This window comes from Aythya fuligula, chromosome 7 (genome assembly GCF_009819795.1).
Source record: "Aythya fuligula isolate bAytFul2 chromosome 7, bAytFul2.pri, whole genome shotgun sequence".
In the NCBI taxonomy this organism is placed as follows: Eukaryota; Metazoa; Chordata; class Aves; order Anseriformes; family Anatidae; genus Aythya; species Aythya fuligula.
Window position 1 is genome coordinate 8,293,292 of NC_045565.1, and position 24,836 is coordinate 8,318,127.

General features: G+C 46.6%; 1 protein-coding gene across 2 annotated transcripts in view; it reads left to right on the plus strand.

The window, feature by feature from the left end:
- PAPSS2 (3'-phosphoadenosine 5'-phosphosulfate synthase 2) overlaps nt 1-24,469 on the plus strand; it is a 33,922-nt gene extending 9,453 nt beyond the window's left edge. For both annotated transcript variants that reach the window (XM_032190980.1, XM_032190979.1), the window contains exons 2-12: nt 7,732-7,837; nt 12,142-12,377; nt 13,043-13,181; nt 13,457-13,575; nt 13,694-13,807; nt 14,711-14,822; nt 17,707-17,912; nt 19,218-19,353; nt 20,968-21,236; nt 22,191-22,420; nt 22,691-24,469. In XM_032190980.1, the coding sequence (XP_032046871.1) occupies nt 7,732-7,837; nt 12,142-12,377; nt 13,043-13,181; nt 13,457-13,575; nt 13,694-13,807; nt 14,711-14,822; nt 17,707-17,912; nt 19,218-19,353; nt 20,968-21,236; nt 22,191-22,420; nt 22,691-22,832 (1,809 nt within the window). In that variant the 3' untranslated portion in view covers nt 22,833-24,469. The remainder of the gene's footprint in view (nt 1-7,731; nt 7,838-12,141; nt 12,378-13,042; nt 13,182-13,456; nt 13,576-13,693; nt 13,808-14,710; nt 14,823-17,706; nt 17,913-19,217; nt 19,354-20,967; nt 21,237-22,190; nt 22,421-22,690) is intronic.
- The last annotated feature ends 367 nt before the right edge of the window (nt 24,470-24,836 follow it).

Consider the following 24,836-nt stretch of genomic DNA (forward strand, 5'->3'; position numbering starts at 1 on the left):
GAGGCTGGTCTGAGGCCTCTGGGATGGGTGGAAGACACATCGAGCTCTTGGAGGTGCAGCCTGGAGTCCAGGGCTGCTGCTCTTCAAATGTGTACCATTTTTATATTGTGGGAGCTTGAGGCTTCGTCTACTGTTTGTGTGTTCTTTTGCTGTAAAACTGTGAATCAGAGAGATGCTGGGAGTTTCCAAGAAGTTTTCTGAGGTGCCAGGTGATAGTGGTCCCCAAGGAGGATGTGTGACTGTCCATCAGCCAGCTGAGTGGTGTGCAGTGACTAAGACCTGTGCTATACTTGGTTGCATTCAACTCGCTCAAGGACCTACCAGTCCTTGATGGGCCTAATAGTCCTTTATTCCTGCCATGAACGCATCTGATGACTTTTTTTACAGCCAACATACGTACTGGTGGTCTGGATTTGTCGAACTAATGTCTTGAGCTCTCAGGAGAAATTAGCTTGATGAAGCGACGTGTTGCTCTGCCGCGTTGACTCACAGTGCTCGCTCAGTGAGCCAGTGACCAGTGTCAGTTCTGAACAGCAGAGCTCCTATTTTTGATTGTGTGTCTTGTAGCAGAATGTTAGGTCAGCTGCTGATCTCCTGAGGCTGTATTGCTGGTTATGCTTTGTGTGGTATTTGATGCAGGAATCCTAGCTGCCCATCTTGCTTGTTTTTAGGGATAGGGGTGGCTGCCTTGCCATGGTAAGAGGTAGGATGTATGCAGTGGCTTTACTGTAAAAAGCCACAACCTGTTAAATTCCTGAATCTCATATTCGGGAGGGAAAAATTTATAATAATTCTCTGGAAATTTTTATATATCAAATTTAGTGTGTAATCTAAATATGTACCATTATTGTACTTTCCTTGAGGGACTGCTGTCCCGTCTCCCATTTCCATGATTTGCCACTTTCCTGTGGAAGCTGCCGCGGAAGCTTGTCCTGCTCTCTGTCACTTTTCCTGGCCGGGCACCGCTGCTCAGTGCTGCTGGGGCATCATTTCCCCGCTGATGCCATCAGGGCACGTGGAGCAGCCCAGCTGGCTGCCCCCTCCGCACCTTCACAGCTCATCACCTACCTGCTGGCTGCATAATTCCATTCTCCACAGTTTTCTCAGCCATTGAATGGACAGCCTTGATGGATCTTTGTGGGCGTCCAATCAGAAAACTACAGTGAGAATATGATTTGGGTTCCCTTGATCTGCTGGAGAACCACGTTTTTTGTTGTCCATGATCCCACAGGACTGTTCCTGTCTTCACATTGCACAAAGCAGCCTTGTAACACACCTGGGCATGAAGGCAAAGCATTTCTCATTCTGCAATGTAAAACCTAGTATTTGCAAAGTCAGTGTGAGCCAAACTGTTGAAATGAGTTCATTTAGGGGATGTAATTTAGCAGAACTGCTCTGAATACTAACAAAAAAAAAGAAAAGGGTGGTGGAGGGGGGGGAGGAAGGAACCATAGGAGAATTTCTTCTTGTTACTTTTGTCAGCAGCAGACAAGATGCTTCTGTTGTCAAATATTTGCTTCCTGTCTGGATGTCCCTTGTAATTTTTGGAAAGGAGACAGGATTTTTTTTTTATCACATCTGTCCTGGCCTTGCAAATTTTTCCTGGCAATATATGAGCACAGGACAATTCAGTAATTTTTCTGGGTTGAGGAAATTAGAGTAGTGACATCATCTGTCGAGAAATAATTAAAAAAAAAATAATAATAATAATAAAAAAAATAATAATAATAATAAAAAAAAAAGGAAAGTAAACCCCTGATTTGGGTGACTTCGGAAAGATGACTTTTAATGCCCAATCTGCTGCTTTCCAGTCAGAATGTCTTGAAATCAGTATTTGATTTGCAAGGTGACAGGAACGTGAGCTTGTATGTTGAGCCTTATTTTTTTCCCCTCGGGGTTGTATAAAACTTGATTGTGGCAACCCCAAACACTCACATTTATACCAAACGAAAACTATTTTAGCAGCACTCAAAATCAGGGTCTTGCTAAGAGCTCAAAAATTCCTGTGGGTTAAGGAGAAAGCACTTTGGCTAACGCCACCTTGACAAATGTGTTAGCAGTATTTGGCGTTTCAAACCCTCTGTCTGCAAGCTGAAAGCCTGCTTGTTTCAGGTAGCTAGGATGTCTGCTAGTCTCCTTAAGACCTTCTGTGTTATGCTCCTGGCAGGGAAAATGGGCTGATGTAGTGGTGCCAAAAGGAACAAGCGGCAGTAGCTGACTGTGCCGAGGACCGCGTGTGGTCTGCTTTGGTTTATGAGTGAGCTGAATGCAGAAGGGAGCCCAGCTCAGCAGCCTACCTGGTGTGAACAAATGCTGGCAAGCCCAGCGGGATATTTAGCACCCCTTTGCTGCATTATTCAACTAAATCTCAAAAAAAAAGTTATATATATATATATGTATATATATGTATATATATGTATATATATGTGTGTATATATATATATATATATATATATATGCGCTATTTTTAACATTTTTATTTTATCATTGCCTGAAGCGAGTGAGCCATCCTACATGTCCCCTAGCTCTTCAGGTGGTGCTGTGTTAGGTGGCCCAAATATGCAGGGAAGAGGGAGACAGTGGGGGGACAGGAAGATGGGTGGCATGGAGATGCGTTGGGTGCTTGAGAAGCTCCAGCCCTCCTTCCCTGCACCTGCTGGCCCTGCTCCACTCTGTGGTGATGGGATCCTGTGGCCTGAAACAGACAGAAATTTCCATAGTAACTCCAGCCCTCTGGGGTTTTTCCCTGGGAAAGGAGAGAGCTGATTTTGAAACCCTTACCACCTTAGCCCTTTTCAGTGAACTACGATGATGTTTGGGAAAAGTCTGTAGGTAGTGTTACAAGAGCTACATCATGACTTCAGAGACTCCCGAGGTTTCTCCGTTGTGCTTGATTATGAGTATATGAGCCAGCCTTCCCCAAGCAAAACCCCCCGTTCTCACTCTGTTATGGATGGTTTTTCTCTGATGGTGGTGATGGATGCTTTCTCTCCTCAATGATGCCCTTTTGCAAGAGCAGCAGCAGGAATTGCCCTCACAGAAGAATTTTTATTTTTATTTTTTTTTAAGAAAAAGTTCCATAACTTAATTTTTACCAACTAATGAGAAAAAAAGATTTTTTTTTTAATGCAGTGGCAGGATTTGAGAAGTAATTTTATACAACAAGATCAGTCTCTGTAGGTTTAAACAAGCATTTGACTTCAAACATGAAAGCTGGCTTGATCATTTTATCACTTCAGAAGTCAGTTGTATCATTTTTCAATATGATTGGCTCAAAATGTTTTTGGAAGCCTATCCTTGTTGTTGCTGTTTTTTGTTGTTTTTTGTTTTTTGTTTTTTTTTTTTCCTTTTGGAGAGTTTTCCAGGCTGAAGTACCAAAATAGGGCATGTATTAAACACTTAACTGGAGAAGTGAATCATCATCCTAATGATGTGAGTCCTGTAAGTAGAAATGATGCTGGGGGAGCCCCCGGAGGTGCTGCCAGACGTCACCCGCCTCCATGTGAGGCCAGTCCATGATGCTGTTCCTCCATCAGTGCGGTCCTTGGGCTGGTGTGCGGTATGTTGGAGGGAGCTGCTCCCCGGAGTCCCCCCAGCAGCTGCAGGGATGCTGGCCAAAGAAATGGGCAGCTGGGGCCAGAGGCGCGTCCTAAGGTCCAGAGTTGGTACCTATTTGAATGGCTAATGAAAGACGGATGGCAAATCGTCTGTGTAGTTCCCATTTATTGTTCGTCTAGTACATTTTCTATTAATCGTGCAGTTTTTCTGCTTCTAACAGATGTCAGACAAGGTTGGGAGAGGCCCCCAGATATGGTGCATTCAGCACAGCACTGTTGGGTAAGAGAAGATGCTGCCTGATAACACCTCATGTGGGCAGTCACATGCATCCTTTGGTTTATCTGGGCACGTGCCACTGCTCCCTTTCACAGCCAACACTTGAGGAGAGCTGAGGTGACTTTTCTAGATGCTACGAGTTGAGAAGTGGCACCTCTCAGAGCAGGGGACACTGATGGCTCCTGACTTCTGTCAGGTCTGTGCTGTGGTGGGCTCTCTGGTCTCGAGCCACATCTCTTTATTTCAGAGGAGAACCAAGGCAGGTTGTTCCACCTACAACCTGCTTTCACCAACCAGGGGAGCATCATGTCCTGCTAGGGCCAAGAAACCTCATTTCTTTTGGAAGCCAGGTCAGGAGAGACATGATCTGAAAGACTCCTGTGATCAGAGAGATCTGATCTGAAAGATACCTATGATCTTACACTGGCCCAGGCTGCCCAGAGAAGCTGTGGATGCCCCACCCCTGGAAGTGCTCAAGCCCTGGCTAGATGGGGTTTGGGACAGCCTAGGCTGGTAGGAGGTGTCCCTGGAAGTGGAAGGTTGGAATGGGATGGTCTTTAAGGTCACTCCCAACCCAAACCATTCTGTGATGCTATGATGCTGCAATCTTGGTGCTTCCCAGTTTGTCAACCTCATGGAAAGGTTCAGTAGGGCAGAAGGTGAAAAGCAGAGCCTACTGCAGCCTTGGCAGAAGGTCTGGAATCACATATTAAATTGTCCCCTGTCCTGGATGAGGTGAGCCAGAGTGGGTGGTCTGGGCACTAAGCTAGTGTAGACGTGGCCAGACTCAGAATTTCTGCAAGAAATGCTTGCCAGTGTCTCTGAATTGTTCCTGCCCCCATGGGGCCCAGCGTTCAGGTGTGCTGCAGGGCTGATCAGAAGCCCTGATCTCTTTTATATGTATTTTAAGGTCTTTGTACACAGGCTTGGTCTGTTTGATTTACGATGACGAGATTAATAACACGAGAAGAAAATTAGCAGACCAAACCTGGTCTTACGAAACCTTATCTCTGCCTGCTAACAGCCTTACCATGTACGTTCCTTCTAGATGAAATCTCTCTGACACTTGCTCTCAGCCTGTCAATGCTTATTTCTGGTGCTGCTGTGGCTTCTCTCTGCTTGCTTTCAGATCTGACTTCCTGAGCTGCTGGATGACGATGTGGGGGTTTTGCTGAGCAGCCCCCAGCGAAGCTTCCCAGCCACCAGCGAAGCCTCCCACTGCCCTGTTCCTCTTATTTTCTGTGCAGCTGGTAACAAGGGTCGGAGTCAGTGTGAGTCCCACTGTTCAGACACATGACTCTGGGAAAATCTGCCTCTTTAGCAGTGAGATTTCTAAGGGTGTAGGAGCAAAACTGGAAGGATCTGGAACCAGCAGGTATGAGAGATCTGGAAGTGCTGCTGGGTTGCAAAAATGCAATCGATGATGCTTTGCCAAGCTCCAAAAGATGCTGGTGTGAACAAAAAAACCGGCTCCAAGATGCATGCACTGTGCAAATTTACAGCAGTGTGTACTTTTAACATAATAATCTCATTATGTCAGCCATGTAGGAATGTGTTAACACCTGCATCTTCCTGAGGCACAGACATTATCGTATTCCTGGTCATGCAGAGTAGACCCAGCAGATTAATGCTCTGCAAAGCCACTTTGTGAGGAAATAAGCATGCTGTGGGAGTTCCTGCTGATGCAGGGGGCAGAAGGGTGTAGGAAAGAGCTTTGGAACTTGCAGGTTTCATTTCTCCACACAGAAATATCTGCCTCTTCTGCTGGGGTTTGCAAACTGCAAAATACCTGCTCCATGTGCTGGGGCACTGGAGGGCTGTGTGATTGCCACTCAGGCTTCGTGCTGTGTCTGGGATGGCTTCGCTGCAGCACTGAGTCACGGTGCACTGTTGAGAGGAGTGAGTTTGGGCACCCACACACAGCGCCAGACCGGTGCCAGGCCTCAGCCAAAGGTAAAGCAGCAGGAAAGCACCGTGGTGTCTTGGGCCCAGGGGCTGTTTTGGTGTCTGTTGCCTTCCACATGTGCACGTTTAATCCTGCTTCAGAAGTCTGAACCCCTAGGAACAAGAAAAAATGAAACCACAGTGGTGCCATCTCGTATTTGCAAGTTCCACATGCTCAAAAAGACTTTTGACATCCCCCCTGCAAATCAAACAAACAAACAAAAAAAAAAAAAAACAAAATAACAACACCCTGAAACCAAACATCGAACTATTTATCTTTGCCTTCTGTTTTAGGAGTCATGAGGCTGTGTTCAGCTCAGTTATGCTTTCCCAGTGGGACCCAGAGAGGTTTTGTTTGGGGTTGCTGGCACAGCAGTATGGTTTTGAGGAAGGGGTGGCACGTTGCGATGCTTGCAGAAGGGCTGCAAGACTTGAAGGGTGCTGCTGATGTGCACTGGCATCTGTGTTTCAGACAGCATCTCACCTGCCTAGGTCCATAGCAGGCTCTTTCTTTGCCCTGTACTCGCATGGCAAGAGGTGAGGTGATGCTGGTAAGAGCACCCTGCTGGTGGAGGACGGAGGCTTGTTGCAGCAGGACATGATTTGGCATGGGTACGTCACTGCAGGAGCACACGGGTGTTCTTGTCAAGGGAGATGCCAGCAGTGTCCTTCATCCCGTGAGCTTGGATGAGCTGCTTGCAAAGAAGGAAAAAGGAGTAGGACTTCAACCTGCAGAGGATCAACTCAGGAAACACCCAAATAATTTATTTTTATCCACTGAAATGGCCGTGGGAGGGGGAAGCAGCATCAGGGACCTACTCTGCTGAGAGCAGCAATGAAAAGGGGACCTGTTATATTAAGCTGTTTTGGACCTGGGTATCTGTTCAGCATGCCCACAAGCGATTGCAACTGGAAAATTTCACCTCTTGTTTGCAGGCATAAAAAGAGGCTATTTTTGGAGTTTTTAGCTAAACTGGAATTGAAATTGAGCATGACATTCTGAGTATATATGATACATCTCTGTGGTGGGAGCTTGACCTCTGCTAGGATGCTGGCCTCTCTGAAAGGGATAATACTGAAGAGAGAAGATGCAAGGAGGGTGCTCTTTCTCTTTTGTTACAGAGTAATTGTCACCCAGATTTCTGTGCAGGCACAGCCCTCTGGTGCATACAAAATACCAAGCCTCCAATGAACGCTCACACCTTTGCTGCATCATATTAATTAATGGCCCAGAAAACACAGGAAAACAAAAGGCTCTTTTGCAGACAATTGTAGAAGTTTTTCTCTCTCATTCCTCCATTCCTTTTTGCTTGTTGAAAAAAATCTCAGGCATATAAGATGTGATGGCTTCCCTGCTGTGACTTCAGACATAGAAATATTTCCATGGGATGATGTACGTTATGAGAAAGCCTGGGTCCCTTGCTGCACTGACAGTATGGAAGGGATGAACCTGCAGTTCAGATGCAGATTGCGGCTGAGGAGAGAATGTTTCCATGCCAGCTTCTGCTGGGACTTTCCCTTTTGCTGGCGCAGCTGGAAACGTAACCCTCACAATTATCACGGCTGCCTGAGGCTCTGCAGGCAGTGCGCTTGGTTTTGTGAGACCCGACCGCACCGTGGCAGCGGTGAGGAGGAGCAAAGCCCTGCTGGAGGGGACAGGCTCGCCCAGTTCAGCCCTGCCATGTCACTCATCCTGGCCACAGCCCACACCTGGACTTGGACAGACATAACTTACGCCAGTGGCTTAAAAGCTCACTGGTTTCCCTTGTTTTCTTCCTGATTTCCTATTTTGGTTGTAGTGTTTTCCCGTACAATGAAATTGCCAGTGTTCGCCGCGATGGCTTGTGTAGATTTTTGAATGAACTTGCATCTCTTTTGGGTCCTGGCTGAAATTTTCTCACATACGGAGTGCAGCACGGTAACGAAAGCTCTGTTCTGCTCTGTTTCCATTAGGGATCAACCAATGTGGTTTACCAAGCGCACCATGTCAGCAGGAGTAAGAGAGGACAAGTTGTCGGTACCAGGGGTGGATTCCGAGGCTGCACGGTTTGGCTAACAGGTATTTTCATCTGGGCGCGAATGTCTCGCTTCATGTGACAGCTGCTTGCATGAATGAAGGGGATAAGGAGGACAGCTTGGAGGTGGGGTTTTGGGATCTGTGGGAAACACCAGTGTTCCTTGTGAGCTGGGAGTTGCAAAACAATTTTGAGTAGGAAGCAAGGAAACACTGCCGTGTGGTGTTTGTAATGCAAGATGTTCTCCCTGGCAGCTGCTGCCCCTAACTAACGTTGTTATAAATTTCACAGCTGTTACTGGGGCCTCCATTTCCCAGCTCCCTTGATTGAACACATAAAAAGCCCTGTGAGTCACACTTGTTGTCCCAAAGCGTGTGGCTGAAGAAGTCTTGGCTCAAACCCAGGCAGCCCCTGGCAGTGAAACACACCCAGGATCGTCCGGAACGGCACACACAGATTTCCATTCTGGGTCAATGGGAAGTTTGTGGGGGCACTCAGGTTTACTGTGCTTAAAATGACCTTGTGAGCAGCAAAACAAGGTGGTCTCCTTGTCTGGAAAGGAAATACACCCAGACAGTGAGTTGTGCTGAAAGTAATTTCTTGTGCTGCCATCGCAGTTTTCATGTTATTTCTCATTCTGTGTACCTTCTGGTGTGTTGCCTTTCTCTTCTGCTTTGAAAAACCAACTCAGTATTTGAGGACTAGGGACTGCTAAAAATGGCAACAGCATTTATTGTGCTCTGCTGATAATTACATGACAATTTTTTTTGCTACTTTCCATTTTTTTCTTTGCTTGTTAAATACTTACATTTTCTTTGGCTGCCAGACAATGATGCAAGACATGAGTGGAAGGGTTTGTAAAGCCATTCTGATTTGCCTTCATTATCAATTTATGTGTTAGATGTTGGATTAAAACACATCTCTATTTTGTTTTCCTCTTTAATCTCAAGAAGGCCAGCATCTTATCTGTTTTAACATTTCTGAAGCCAAAAATAATTATCCAAGGCAATTTCCTTCTTTCAAGTGTCACTCCAAGCTCCTGCATACAAAAGCTTTGAACTTCTTTGGCTGATGACTACTCTTTTGTGATCTTGGGGAATATGGGCCTGACGAAGAGCAAAGTCAGGACCCTGAACTTCCAAAGAGCAAACTTCAAGCTATTTAAAGACCTGGGGTATGAGATCCCCTGGAACACTGTCCTCAGGGACAAAGGAGCTGAACAGAGCTGGAGACTCTTTGAGCATAAGAACTCGCCATCTTCCTAGGTAAGAAAGCAGGCAGGGAGGGCAGACAACCAGGATGGCTGAGCAAGGACCTGCTGGTCAAATTGAAGCTGAAGAAGGAAACACACAGGCAGTGGAAGCAGGGACACGTGGCCTGGGAATAGTACAGGGGTGCCTCCCAGATGTGCAGGGATGGTATCAGGAAAGCCAAGGCACAGATGGAACTGAGCTTGGCAAGGGATGCAAAGACTAACAGGAAGGGATTCTGTAGGTACATTGCTCAAAAGAGAAAGGCCAAGGAGAGTGAGGATTGGTAGTGACAGACACTGAGAAGGCTGAGGTACTCAGCAATTTCTTCACCTCAGTCTTCACTGTCAGTCAGGCTTCCCAAGTCTCTCATTTCCCTGAACCTGTAGATGGGAGCTGGGGGAGCAAAGTCCACCCCACTGTAAGTGAAGAGCAAGTTCAAGACCACCTGATGAAACTAAACAAGTACAAACAGTCTATGGGGCCTTATGCCATGCATCCCAAGGCCATGAAGGAATTGCCCGATGGAGCTGCCAAGCCTCTCTCCATCATGCTTGAAAATCCTGGTAGTCAGGTGAAATCCCTGGTAACTGAAAAAAGAGAAACATCACTCCCATTTTAAAAAAGGGTAGAAAGGAAGACCCAGGGAACTACAGACTGGTGATCCTCACCTCTGTGCCTGGGAAGATCATGGAAAAGATCTGCCTGGAAGCAATGTCAAGGCACATGTAAGACAAAGAGGTGATCCAAGACAGCCAGCATGGCTTCACCAAGGGCAAATTGTGCCTGCATCAGGAGTGACTGCATCAGTTGACAAGGGAAGACCGACTGATGTCATCTACCTGGCCTTCTGTAAGGCTTTTGACATGGTCCCACATGACATCGTGATCTCCAAATTGGAGAGAGATGGATATGATGGGTGGACCATTCAGTGGATAAGGAGTTGGCTTGAAGGTCACACCCAGAGAGTGGTAGTCAATGGCTCTGTGTCCAGGTGGAGGCCTGTGACAAGTGGTGACTCCCAGGGGTCTGTCCTGTGCTGTTTAACATTTGTATCAATGATATAGATGATGGAATCAAGTGCACCCTCAGCAAGTTTGCAGATGACACCCAGCTGAGTGGTGCAGTTGATACAAAAGAAGGAAGGGATGCCATTCAAAGGGACCTGAACAAGCTTGAGAAGTGGGCCCATGTGAACTGAATGAGGTTCAACAAGTCCAAGTGCAAGGTGCTGCACCTGGGTCGGGGCAATCCTGGACAGGAGGACAGACCGGGAGAAGAACTAATTGAGAGCAGCCCTGTAGAGGAAGAGTTGGGAATTTTAGAGGACAAAAAGCTTGACGTGAGCCAGCAGTGCATGCTTGCGGCCCAAAGGCCAACTGCATCCTGGGCTGTATCCCAGCATACACCAGAGGAGTGGCCAGTAGATAAGGGAGGTGATTGTCCCCCTCTGCTCTGCCCTCATGATGCCCCACCTGGAGTCCTGCATTCACATTTGGGGCCCCCAGCACAAGAAGGAGGTGGGTCCAGAGGAGGGCCATGAAGATGATCAGAGGGCTGGAACAGCTCTCCTACAAAGAAAGGCTGAGAGAGCTGGGGCTGTTCAGGCAGAAGAACAGAAGGCTTCGGGGTGACCTCATTGCAGCTTTTCAATACTTAAAGGAGGCTTATAAAAAAGGTGGAGAGCAACTTGTTGCTTGGGCAGATAATGACAGGACAGGGGGGAATGGTTTTAAACTAAAAGAGGGGAGATTTAGATTAGAGGTTGGGAGGAAATTCTTCCCTCAGAGGGTGATGAGGCACTGCCACAGGTTGCCCGGAGAGGTTGTGGATGCCCCATCCCTGGAGGTGTTTTAGGCCAGGTTAGATGAGGCCTTGAGCAACCTGATCTAGTGGGTGGCGTCCCTGCATATGGCAGGGGGTTGGAACCAGATGGTCTTTGAGGTCCCTTCCAACCTGAGCCATTCTATGACTATGACATATGCAGTGGCCTCCTAACTTCCCAACAACTGACTTTTAAGAGACCATATGAAAGGATGTTACATGGACTATGAAGATGAAACAGAAGGACACCTGAGTGTCCTGCATTGCTGAGGAAGGCCCTCAGGCTGTTGTACTACACAAACCAAAGGCACAGGCAGCAGCACACCCAGCCACATTTCCTCTCTAGCACAAGCATGACCATTCTGCATCATACTGAAAGTCCACCTCTCCTGGATCTCATTTGGGGTATATAAATAAACAGGCAGGCAGGTGGTGCTGTCTTCTCAGGATATTTTCCAAGGTGAAGGGTTTCCTGAGGCAGGCATTGTGTTTGGAGGTGTTCTCTTTCCTAAGCTGAGATCCTCTTCCATCTCAAGGAGCTTTCAACACATGCATCTCCACCCAAGTGAAAGGAGCGGTTTTGGTGCCCCAGGTCCTCTTGCCGCTCTGCTACACAGGCAGTAGCAAGTGCTTGCTGTGTGAGTGTATTGAGATGGGGTGGGAAGCAGCCACCTCACTTAGGATTGGTGACTTTCTGGTTGCTGACCTGACTCCAGGAGACACAGAGCCATCCTGTTCTGCTGTTACAGATCTGTGGCTTCTGTTCTTGTGTAAGTGGAGGTGTCTGTGGATGCGCAGGGGCTGTTGCTGCTGTTGGAGCCCATCCCACTGCATGCACTTGCGGCAAGAATCTCTCCTTGGACCACTCCAGGAGAGCGGTTGGCTGTCCAGAGGGGGAAGAGGAGGAGGAAGATATTGAAAGACATAGAGGCAACAGCATCCTTTAAAGCTTCCTCCACTTCCTGACACCTGCTTGTTCCACCATGGCCCAGCAGGATGTACTTCTGCAACACAGCTGGGCTGAACCCGTCCAGATGGGAGGGTCTAACAGCATTTTGCATAGCATTAATACCACCCCTGGAGTAAGAAGGTTTGACCAGGGTGCTGTGGCAGTAACAATACACTGAAAAAGTTACTCCAACCTCCCTACCTCATTTTTGCTAAAGCAAGTCCAGACAGGAGGATGTTGCCAGCATCTCAGGAAGAATTAGGTTGTGGAGTCATTTTCATTCTTATGAACTCAAACTTGAACCTCACTTTTCTGTCTCCAACAGGCCTTTCTGGAGCTGGTAAGACAACCATCGGCTTTGCTCTGGAAGAGTACTTGGTCTCTCATGGCATCCCCTGCTATTCCCTGGATGGTGATAATGTTCGGCATGGCTTGAATAAAAACCTGGGTTTCTCAGCCGGAGACCGTGAGGAGAACATCCGCCGCATTGCAGAGGTGGCCAGGTTGTTTGCTGATGCTGGGCTCGTCTGCATAACGAGTTTCATTTCTCCTTTTTCAAAGGTAAACTCTCTGCATCATATGCTGCTCTCTTCTGGATGGCCTTGATCTCATGAATGTTCCTAGGAAAGAGACGTTTATGTATATGCCATCAGATGTTCCTTTAGCTTCTTGTCCAGTCTTTTGTGCAATGCCACCAGCATACAGAGCTATAAATGATCAGTAGAAGTTTCTGGAGTGCTGCTGGACATATCATTTTTGCTTTCAGAATTGGTTAAAAGTTAAGTGATGTTTGAAATCTTATTATAAAAGCTCCTACTCTTAACTTGTTAGGAGGCAGAAAAGAGGCATAAAAAATAGCCTGTCTTAGTGGTATCAGTACTTTATTTGAAGAAGCTTGATTGTGTTTTTATCCTTCCTGAGAATGCCAAATATCTGCCAGTATCAAGCTAATTTAAATTGTTGAATAGTTGCCTTTTTTTTTTTTAAAACACAGGACTGATTCACATCATCAGGTTCTGCTATCCCACTTAATGAAGAGGTCTTCTAACGTATCTTTAAAGAAAAAGGGGGAAAAGAGATATAAACCTTTAATTAGAATTGGTTTAAATTTAATAAATCCGTACCAAAGATGAATTTACCTGTGTAAAATTCCAGGGAATGTCATTTAGTAGGAAGGTATTTGTTGCAATGCAGACACATACGGTTTCCCAACTTTCTTGAAACAGGATCGTCAAAATGCACGGAAAATTCATGAGGCAGCTGGGCTTCCTTTCTTCGAAATCTTTGTAGATGCTCCTCTTAATATTTGTGAAAGCAGAGATGTAAAGGGACTGTACAAAAAGGCAAGAGCTGGAGAGATCAAAGGTATGCAAGAATGAGCTCTTAATTTGCCTTTTGCTTAACAAAGTGTCAGATAGCTTATCTTTGCAGCTTTGCATGTAGAAGATCTCTGGAGGTGGGTTAGTAAAGGCTCTTTGTAGTACACAGGGGTATCGTATTTTCCTAATCTTACTACAATAAGCATCACTTCTAGTACTCAGTACAGCTTGAATGCTTGCTAGTTGTTTGTATAGTGGTGTTAACTCTAGAGCATGGGGTATTACATTAAATAAATTTGGTTTGGGTTTAATTGTCCATAGGATTCACAGGGATTGACTCAGACTATGAGAAGCCTGAATCTCCTGAACTAGTGTTGAAAACAAACGTTGCATCAGTGTCTGAATGCATTCAGCAGGTTGTGGAGCTCCTGCAGACACAAGTAGGTCATTTTTTTTTACCACTACCACCGGCAGCTCATAAATCTGACTTCATGTACTGACTTACTGGTGTGCATTTGAAAAGCAGTGTTAGGAGTGCTGTCTCTCTCTCTCTTTCAGAACATTGTGCCCCGCGCATCGATTAAGGATGTTCTTGAGCTGTTTGTACCTGAAAATAAACTTGATAGTGTCCGAGCTGAAGCAGACATGCTACCATCCATAGAGATCACGAAGGTAAAATCTCATTTGAATGCTGCACTGACTCAGTCATTGGTTTGTTTTTTGAAGGGCAGAAGCATAGACAGGGATGTGGCTAAATGGTGCTCTGTTCATAGAATTGCAGGCTGGTTTGGGTTGGAAGGGACGTTAAAGCCCATCCAGTTCCAACACCCTGTCATGCACAGGGACACATCCCACCAGACCAGGTTGCTCAAAGCCCCATCCAACCTGGTCTTGAACACCTCCAGGGATGGGGCAGCCACAGCTTCTCTGGGCAGCCTGTGCCAGTGTCTCACCACCTACATAATGAAGAATTTCTTCCTTATATATAATTTAAACCTACCCTCTTTTAGCTTAAAGCCATTCCCTCTTGTCCCATCACCACATCCCGTGACAAAGAGTCCTTCCCTGCTTTCCTGTAGCCTCCTCTAGGTACTAGAAGGCCGCTGTATGGTCACCCCGGAGCCTTATCTTCTCCAGGCTGAACAACACCAGCTCCCTCAGCCTGTCTTCACAGGAGATGAGTTCCAGTCCTCTAATCACTTTTGTGTTGATTTTGTGATTCCTTTGATTGCTGTGTCCTTTCATGGCTATGTGTTATGACGAAATGAAGTGTAGTTCTCATCCTCAGACACTTCATCCTGTTGTGTCTCTCTGCTCTGTCCTGTAGCATGCCAGGGCCATCAAATTCATTGGCTGTATTAGGACAGCCCCACACATGGTTGTGCTATGGAAGAATACAGATCTAGCTTTAAAAAACAAAACAAAACAATCATCACACTGACCCCCAACACCACTTTTTTCCCCTTTATGAATGTTCTCCATTTTACACTAAATGGTGAGACTGCTCTTGCAGCAGAAGGAAAGGAAGAGCAGTGAGAGCTGGTGACGGGAGTGCCCTCTGGGTTTGTTTTGCAGCTGGATCTGCAGTGGGTGCAAGTGCTGAGTGAAGGCTGGGCCACGCCACTGAAGGGCTTCATGCGCGAGGCAGAGTACCTGCAAGTGATCCATTTCGGCACCCTGCTGAACGGTACGAATCCTACGCTTTGGGAGACCTGACACTCACACTGTGGTGCTTTAGCAGGCACTCATGTGGAACAGCTTGATGCTCAGCTGTCTTTTAAGCCCCCTTTCCTCTGAAGTGCTACATGCAAGCCCTCGTAAAGGAGTGCGGGAGCTGGGAAGCTGTGCTCTGAAATGCGCCAAAGAGTACAAAAGGTGACAAAGTTCACAGTGCTGTAGCCAGGGCCCCGTGTCACATGCTAGAAATCCGACATCATGCTGTTCAAAGGTCTTGGCTGCCATTATATATATATATATACATAAAACCTCTTAACCCTGCATGGTTCTGCCAGGGAAGACTGCCAGGCTGAATTTCAGATGAGAGGAGAGGGTAGCTGATCCTTGGAAACAGGGCCAGGGGCTGATTTCTCTTTCATTTTTCCTGTTTTCCCCCTTCCCCATTACTGTAGCTTGAAATAAATCAGATTTAGCTACTGATTAGCAGCTTAATAAGAGTTTTTTCATCCCTGGAAGAGGCAAATAATGCTCAGGCAGTGACTATTACAGAGTTTGGGGTAGTTGATATGTGCATCCCATGTCTCAGATGGAGATGCCATTGCCATGCACACAGTGAATGGGTGCATGCGTTGGGTTCTGTAGATCCAGTATGGCTCTCTGGCCTCAGGGCTTGGGATCTTGGTGAAGGACTCATTGTAGGGAGTCTTGTTCTCCTTCTAGAGGACCCTGGTCCTGCCTTGGTCATGCAGGGCAGTAATTTACTGCTGGCACTGGGATTCAGGCACTGCACCCCAAATGCAAACAGTTCAGGACTGCCATGTTGGACTGGAGCAGGGTCTGCATGTGGGCGTCTGTAGTGTTCTTCAACTTTCAGGCATGCAGTAGCCTAAACGCTGTGTAAACAGCATTCAAAAGTACATTTCCTTATTGTCAGACCTGGAGCTGTGGTCTTCAAGCTGCCCCTTGCACACCTGACAAGGTCCCAGAGGTGCCCCAAAATGAATGTGTTGCCCCAGAACTCTGCTACTCAGAGGCTGTGGGTGGTGGGATTGGGCGTGCCTTGCCCAAGAGCTTCCATGATGGTCTTTCTAAAGTTTGTGGCCCGGTTTTTCTTACCCAGGGGGTGTAGGTGATGTTTTAGGCAGCCCAGCAGGAGCAAGCTGTGCACGGGACATCTGTGATCTGGTTCAGTGGCCCAGCATCAGCATGAGTCTGTCCTCCTCTCTTGTGGTTGACAACCAGGCATTTTTCATGCACTGAGGAGTAAATCCCACATTGGCATACTGATAGAACAAGAGCACTGTTAAAAATAGATTGAGAGACAGCACCGATGCTGCGCATCCCTTTGAGTGTGTGCGGCTGGATGACCACTGTTGGGCTGGCTGGCAAAGACCATGTTTGTGAGGGAGCGCCCTGCCCTGCCCGCTGACACACAGTGTTTGCTGGAGGTTTCAACCAAGCTGCTTTGATTCTGGAAACCATAACTGGTGCCTGTGAGTGTTAATTATCTTAATTGTGTTTGTATTCTCCCAGGAAAGAATCACTCTGTAGCTGGTATGTATTTAACTGTCCTCAGGTTATATGGAAATCACTACAATTAGATTTTTTGCTCTGATTTTTTTGCTATTTAAATTATTAACACTAACACACCCACATCCCATTTATGATTCCGCTGTTTACAAAATGGCATGTATACCCCATGTCCTATTGACCACTCTGCACAAAAATCCTAGTAATTTTCACTGGAGTGATTTTTTATTAGTGTCTTGCGTTTGAAAATGCCATGCTGACTTTCCACATTGACTTTATTGACTGATCACTGGTTAATATTTCTTAAATATATAAAGTTGATACTGATTGATTCACATATGACTGGTTACAGGTATCTGATTGTTCATGCAGTTGCTTGAAAATTTCTGTCTGGCAGATGATACCAAGTCATGAATTAAATGGAAAATTTTAATAAAGATTAAACAAAATCTACATCATAGGCAAAATCCTCAAATTAAGACTCTCAAGGGTCCAAAATGATTTTAGTCAGATCAGAACAAAGTGAATCAGTGATTTGTTTGCTCTTGTTTATGAATGGCAGTCCATGGGACAGACTGCTTCTTATGTACTAATATCTGAGTGGGAAGACCTTAGTGGGGAAGTGAGAAGAGGGGGGGGATAAAATCAACTTCAAGGCATTTAGAGATAACACAGAGATTAGAAACCACACATGCAAACATAGATTCACTGTATATACAAAGAATAGATCAAAAATGGACTGCAAAGATAAACTAAGAGGGGTAACAGTACAGAGACAACAAGGAAAAAAAAAAAAGAAAACATGATGTTTTCCCTGTTGGAAGAGTTGATTCAAGAGACGTGCAAATAGGGCAGTGCAGTGATTTTTCATGGTTGTGAGAGATGCCACCAGGCAAAACCACGCTGGAGTGGCCTTAATGGAGATTTTGTCCTGGAAGAGGAGACGGGTTATAGCCAGACTGTATGTATCATGTATGTTTAAATTTTTCAAAGAGACTTCAAAACAAGCCAACTGAAAAAGAAATATCTTCCTGGGAAAGAGTCCAGAAAATAAATAAGTATTCCAGGTGTCTTTGAGACATCGCTAGCACTAAGATAAGGAGCTTTTTTAGTCCACTAACATTGGTATTTATTAGGAGCACAAAACAAAAATTGGATAGTGAATAAATTCACATGATGGTGAACTAATCGTGGAAAACCTGGCCTCCTGCTTTCAGCCTCTGAAAACCTCTGTTTACTCAGTGCCCCCTCCAGCCTCTCCCATCACCCTCCCATAGTCCATCTGAAGTAGTGTGGGGACACTTTGAGCAGTGCTGGTGCTCTAGGTCTTCAGAGGATGCTAACATCCACCCTTCTCTTGCCAGACGGCGTTATCAACCTGACCATCCCCATTGTGCTGCCAGTTTCCACGGAGGACAAGCAGCGGCTGGAGGGCTGCGGAGCACTGGCGCTCAGCTACAAGGGGCGCAAGGTGGCGATCCTGAAGAACCCTGAGTACTTTGAGCACAGGAAGGAGGAGCGCTGTGCCCGCATCTGGGGCACCACCTGTGCCAAGCACCCACACGTCAAAGTAGGTTTGTCCCTGTCCCTCCTATTGTCAAAAACGTGGCCAGGATTAGCAATGTGCCACAGGGGGCTGGAGAACCAAACTCCTCTGAGGTTTCCATGGTGTTGGGTGTCCTGTCAGCTCTCCAAGCCCCACTCCTCATTGAGAACCATCACTTCTCAAGCATGCAGGAGGGCTGAATTTTCAGGCTTACAAGCAACTGTTAACCCTGCACTTGCTGCTTAGCAAGAGCATCGGTCAGATAACAAATGGTAGAAAGGGAAAACAAGCGTACTGCTCCTCTCATTCATTTATTTTCATGAGTGTACCAACATCCAAATGTTTTTAACATGCTCAGCAACTTAGATCCAAAGGTTTTCCTGCTCTTGAGGGCATGATGATGTCAGTGATTCTGCCAAACATTGACGCTGCAAATCCCTGGCTCATGCTCCTTTTTAGCTATGCTTTACTCCTCAATGTAGCTTTCATGCAGGCAGCCAACAAAGGGGTTGTATTTTTACGCCTTATCTTTTTCCTTCTCTTTGCTGGCCATACAAAGAATATCATCTCTTAGTAAGGGAGAGCTGCAAGCTATGCCAAGCAGCTTGAACTAAAAAGGCCAAAGCCATACTAATTCTTTTCCCTTACCTTAAAATACTTCTCTCAATTATTTAGTAGCAGTTGCTCTCTTGACAGAGCAATCTTAGTTATGAAAGTTTAATGATACCATTGACAGTGAAGAAAACAGCTGTGACAGTACAGTAATGCCAATGTAGGGATTTCATATAAAGACTTGAGATCCTGAGCTGGTCAATGCAGGCTAATGGCACTAGGTTGTTTTGAATGGGGTTGGAAGCCTCATTATTACAGCCAGAGGAGGATTCAACAAATCGTGGGGCTGCATACTCCCCAGGCAGCGCCCCAGGAGGATAATAACATTTCCAGCATAGGAGGGAACAAAAGGTGGGCAACACAGTGGTGTTGCCACCACCAGAGCACTGTTTGTTCTGTGGAAAGACTTTGCAAGAGCAAAAGCTCAGATGGAGGAAGGTCTAGTGCCCTAACTTCTTGACCTCCAGGCTGCAGAGAGAAGTCTGGCACCTAGCTGGGTGCAGTGGTATGGTCTTTGCAGCAGATGCCTTGGTTTATGTCACTGCACTGCTCATGACATTCAGATCACATTGCCACTTTGGTAATGTTTTCAACCTGAAAGGTTGAAAAGAAAGAAAGATCACTCCACAAGCAGAATCATACCTAGTGCTTTTCAAAGGAGGCTGGGAAATGAGAGATTTTTTTTCCGTCCTGATGTAACCTGTGTGTAATTCACAGATGGTGATGGAGAGTGGAGACTGGCTGGTTGGTGGAGAGCTCCTTGTGCTGGAGAAAATCAAATGGAATGACGGACTGGACCAGTACCGGCTGACACCACTCGATCTCAAGCAGAAGTTCAGAGAAATGAATGCTGGTGAGTTGAGTGTCTTGGGCTAGCACCAATGACTCTGCTCTTCTTACCAAGAAATCTTATCATTAGTGCCATTATTTTGCATGAGGTTAATTGGTTAATGGGTTAACTGGTTAATGGGTAACTGGCTAATTCATGCTGTATCATTAGATCCCTGTGATACACTACAGACTTGTCAGGTGGACCGGGGAGCTTGCCCTACTAGCTTTCCAGCTGGCTCACTAATTCATGAGCCTCTCAAGTGTGTGCCCTCCCCCCATCTTTCCTGACACTAGGAGATGCTTGTGGTCTGTGATTGCTCGCTCCCGGCCTTTCAGCACCTGCCAGATTGCTTTCATATGCTTCTGAGACTGGGATGGAACAGTGAGGAGAGCAGTAAGTGCAAAGCAGGCCACAGCACAAAAACAGTGTAGGGTTTACACTGCACAGAGTTACTCCAAGGGTAGGAGCAGTACTTGTGTCAGGCAGCTTCCCCAGTGGGCTTTTCCAGACACAGGACTGGAGAGTGTTGAGCGTGCTGCTCACGACTCCTCTGTCCTCCCTGGCAGGCCAGGCCCTCTTCTTCCACACCCAGAGCATGTAAAGTCCTGTGCTGAGTGCTTGGCCTTCAGGCACAAAGAGTTCTGGTTACTTGCAGGTAGTGCTCAACCCCGGGGGCTGTCTTGGCAGTCTGTGGGGCATTCGATGGCTACCCGATGCTGTATTGTCTCAGTATTTCCAGAGAAGGGTTTCTAAGCAGGACTTGCCTTCAGTCTGTTTGGCAAGTCCTTAGGGAGCAGAATGAGAGGTTGTTTATACCCATAAGTAGTTTACACCCATCAGTCAATTGTGTTCTCATGAACTCCTGTTTCTGTGCACCAGAGGTGTCTGTGGAAGCAGCCCTAGTATGGGCTAAGGGGCACTTCTGCAAAACAAGGTTTCAAAGGGAGCAGCCCAATCTGAAGAGCTCAGTCTGTAAGTCAGTCTATGTAATTTGACCCCATAAATCTCCTGTTACACCTGGCATCTCTGCCTGGCTCACTTCTCACCTCTGCCACCAGAGACAAGGCCTTTGTAGTGTTCCTGCAAGATCAAAACATTAGGACTAATTAAGTTTTGCACAGTAAGTGTGAAGTAACCCTTCCAACCCTCACCTGCCATGCTGTGCAGTGCTACAGCATCCCAGCAGCAGAGGGGACCATCAGCAGCAGTGACCATCAGCAGTGGAGATGCCAGTCCTTGCACACTTATTTCCTTTTGGTGTTTAAAGAGGGAGATAGTGCTGGCCTTCATGAAGGTGCCATAGAGGTTGGGGAGGTGACAAATAGCTTTCAAAGCCAGGGAACTCAGCAGAGGTTTACATTTTTCCCCAGAGGCATCTCAAAACATGACAGGAGAGCTGATCAAACTGAAATTGGTCCCAAAGGAAGGATGTGCAATGAAAATAAACTTGGCAGGGTCACTGTACCTGTGTTAAATACTCATCTAAGGTATTTAAGGTCTCTTTGACGTGAAGATAGGACAGCAGACCCTTGCATATCTTATGGCTGTGTCAAAATGTACAGAGTGGATAAATGAAGCAGTGCAGAGTCTGAAGCTCAGTGCAGGCCTGTGACGCTCTGAATCTTTCCATTTCAGATGCTGTCTTTGCGTTTCAGCTGCGCAACCCCGTACACAATGGGCATGCCCTGCTCATGCAGGATACGCGGAGCCAGCTCTTGCAGAGGGGCTACAAAAACCCTGTGCTTCTCCTGCACCCCCTGGGTGGATGGACCAAAGACGACGATGTCCCACTGGAATGGCGAATGAAGCAGCATGCAGCAGTGCTCGAGGAGCATGTTCTAGACCCAAAATCAACCATCGTTGCCATCTTCCCCTCTCCCATGCTCTACGCTGGCCCCACAGAGGTATAGTTGCTGCACGCTAACCATGGTATAAGTTTAGCCTGCGGGCAAACTTGCTGCTGACTTCCTAGTGCAGATCCAGAAAGCCGCAGGGCAAAGGTCAGTCACAGTTGCTTTGCTGTCAGTTCCCTCCCTGCTTCACTCTCTGCTTGCTGCAGCTGCCACCTCGCAGCAGTGTTTGGCTGTGCAGGCTGCTGCGCTTCTGCGAGTTGTGCTGAGAGCTCGGAGCTGAGCTGTGCTGGGCAGCAGTGCTCATTTGTTTTTTCCCAGTTGTTTCTCTTCTGTCCCTAAATCTGTGGAAGGAAAGCAGTAGACACCAAACCACCCTGCAAACAGCCCAAACACCCGTTACCTATTGGTTTCACCAACAACCAAAACCTGAACCAAAGCATTGCCTCCATTCAGCATCAGCTGCTCCTGGGCCAAGGTGCAGCCAGAACACTTCAGCAGTGGCTCTGTGGGTGTTGCAGGTAGCTGTGCGTTCGGTGCCTTGGAGAGTCTAGCATTGCTTTTGTCCCACCACAAAGCAAGCAGGAAAGAAACGCGGGGAGTCGAGCTGAGCAGAGGCAGTGGTGCAAGCAGAAACCTTGTAGGCAGGCCTTTTCGTGGAACCAGTGGGATATATGGACAGCCTCTGCCCACGTGGGGCTCAAGGGCTGACTCAAGGGTTTTGCACATTCAAACAGCAAAGCACCTCCTTCATTCACTGGAACAAGATCAGTTGTCATCCCTGTTTTTTTTTCTTGTGAAACACCTCTCCTTAGAAGAGCTGTGATATACCAGGTCCAAGCAGGGGAAGATGAGCCTGATGGCCAGTGATTAACTGCAGAGAGGCTACTGATACGTGTCCATCCTTCCTTCTCTGCCACGTATGGGATCCAGCTCACCAGGATCTTTTCCGCAGTTCAGGGCAATTGCTGCTCAGTGCTCAGAGCTCCTCATGTCTCTCCTTCACAGGTACAGTGGCACTGCCGGGCTCGCATGATTGCTGGGGCCAACTTCTACATTGTAGGGCGTGATCCTGCAGGCATGCCTCACCCTGAGACCAAGAAGGACCTCTACGAACCTACACAAGGAGGGAAGGTCCTCAGCATGGCACCAGGCCTGACCTCAGTAGAAATCATCCCCTTCCGAGTGGCTGCTTACAACAAAGTGAAGAGGGCTATGGATTTCTATGACCCCAAAAGGTAATGCAGGCACCAGTGTCTCTTTTTTTTTAGCCTACACAGCTGCTAGGGAAGCATTTTACCTATGACTCTAGCTCCTCTAGGAAGAGCTCCCTTAGAGAACACCATTGCTGCCAATCATAAACTCCATGTGGGAAGTTGCTGGTGCCTGCAGTTGGTGAGGAAATGGTGCCGGGAACTTTCTGACTGTGCCTTTGGCATAGCAGAAGATTAACGCTGGGACAACTCAGCTGTTGTGCTGATCTCACCTCTGTCTCTGTTTTGCTGTAGGCACGACGATTTTGACTTCATCTCAGGAACACGCATGAGAAAGCTTGCTCGTGAAGGTGAAAACCCACCAGATGGCTTCATGGCCCCCAAAGCTTGGAAAGTCCTAACCGAGTACTACCGGTCACTAGAAAAAAAGAATTAACACTACTTCTAAAAATACTTGTATTAAGAGTGAGCAATGATTGATTGATTCCCTATGATACCGATCAGCTACTTGATATTTTCAATATTCTGATTCATAGGACTTTCCTGCCTGGGTCAGACAGTTTTTTTACTAATCGGAAATAGTTTGAGTTGGGGCCTTCTCCCCTTGAAGCTGCCAGGAGCACCCTGATGATGGAGCTGGAAGGAGCGGGCAGCCAGCCCTTTGCTCCCAGCACAGTGCAGCTCTGGGAAGCCCAGTGCGACACCAGCTGGGTCTCTCGGTGCTGCTGGCACTGCACTCTGGTCCCTGCTGCAGAGCCAGGACCTTGGCACCAGGATAAAAATGTGCTCCTGCATGAAGCAGGAATGATGAAGTAGGAATGATGAAGTGTTTTTCCTTTACCCCTCGCCCAGTGCAGGAGCAGCTGCTGGGGCGAGAAGTGGTTGCTGCTGGCACTTGGTGCTTGGATCCAGTTGCTTGGATCCAGATTGAGCCTTAGACAATTTTTGCTAAGAGAAGGACTTTTTTAATGCCTTTTTTAACTGGATCTTTTTAAATAGCCTAGACAAGTCACTTGCTTGCTGTTCTTCCTTTCTTCCTCCTGCTTGACCCATTCAGTCAGAAAAAAACAAATAAACCTGGACTGGTCTTTGTTGCTGCTCTGAGCTCACTGTCCCATGAGTCTGCAGCATGCCCAGCCCCAGCGTGGCTGCAGAGGGTGCTGCCTGGGCTCAGGGTCTGGTGGGCTGGCAGCCAGGGGAAGCTATCCTAGGGGGATGTTGTGGAGCGCAAGAGATCTTTGAGAAAGCTCTGGAACACAGGGGAATGGTGTGGAGGTGCAAGTCAGGGGCCACTGCACTTGTTAGTTATCACAGCCACCAGATTTCATGACTTTTGTACTTTTCAGTAGATGTCCCAGCACCAGTCAGCGTGTGTTTCAAATGAAATGGAAATAATGTTCTCCTCTCCTTGTGCTTGTTTTAATTACAAATGTATCTATGCTCAGTAAAAACAATCCTGCTTCTGCTTGTAACTTAGTATAGCAAGTGGCACCTCCAGCTCAAACGTGTTTTGCTGTGGCCATGATGCAGTGTCTAAGACTACATATGCAATTGGGAATGTTTTTGTAAGAGGATTTTTTTTTTTTTTTTTAAGTATTCAAAGGGAAGAACACAAAGCCATATTATACCTCAGAAAAATGCTGCACCAACCATGTTAGTAGCCTTTCAGCATGCTAGCACCAGTGCCTTTTCTACTCAGGCCCTCTGGCAGGGACCTGGAAGACAAAAGCAATACTCCAATTTATAATTGCAATATTTGCCATTTTTTAAGTAGTGAAATAGTGCTGTTGCCTCCTTCTAAAACATTCTAAAATAATCAGTTCCAAAAAAAAATGCAGTAAATCCAAATGGTTATAGCAAAACACAAATGCTGTATTATTCTTTTAAAATAGCTTAGTATACTGATTACCTCTGATTAAAATAGAGTATGCAGACTAGTTTTTTTATAGTGTATTTATTAAAGACATGAGACTGGAATTTGTACCTCAACTGATGCATCTTATGATTTAATATATTCTGAACTTCATACTCTACTAGGAAACACTCACTTTTAGTACAAATAAATATTTATACATGTAAGTAATGCTTGCCTTGTAATTATTTTTTGAGGGGGGAGGGGAAACCACAACCACGTGGTTCACCCATGGCTGGTTACAGGTCCGTAGCAGTGTGGGGGCACCATACACACCACCTTTGCATAGTCAGCGCCTCACTGAACCATCACCAGCAGCCACAAGGCTGACCACATAGCTTATTTTCTTTCATAAGCCTTATCTTTTTTATTTTTTTATTCCTGTCTGGCTTAGTGTGTCAAACAAGGCAAATTTAACACACATAAGGCATGCACTATCTGCTGCTACACCCACACCTGGAGCCATGCTGGAGCAGCACTGTACTGCAGCCCCACAGCAGCTTCCAGAGGTTTCCCATGTCCAAACCA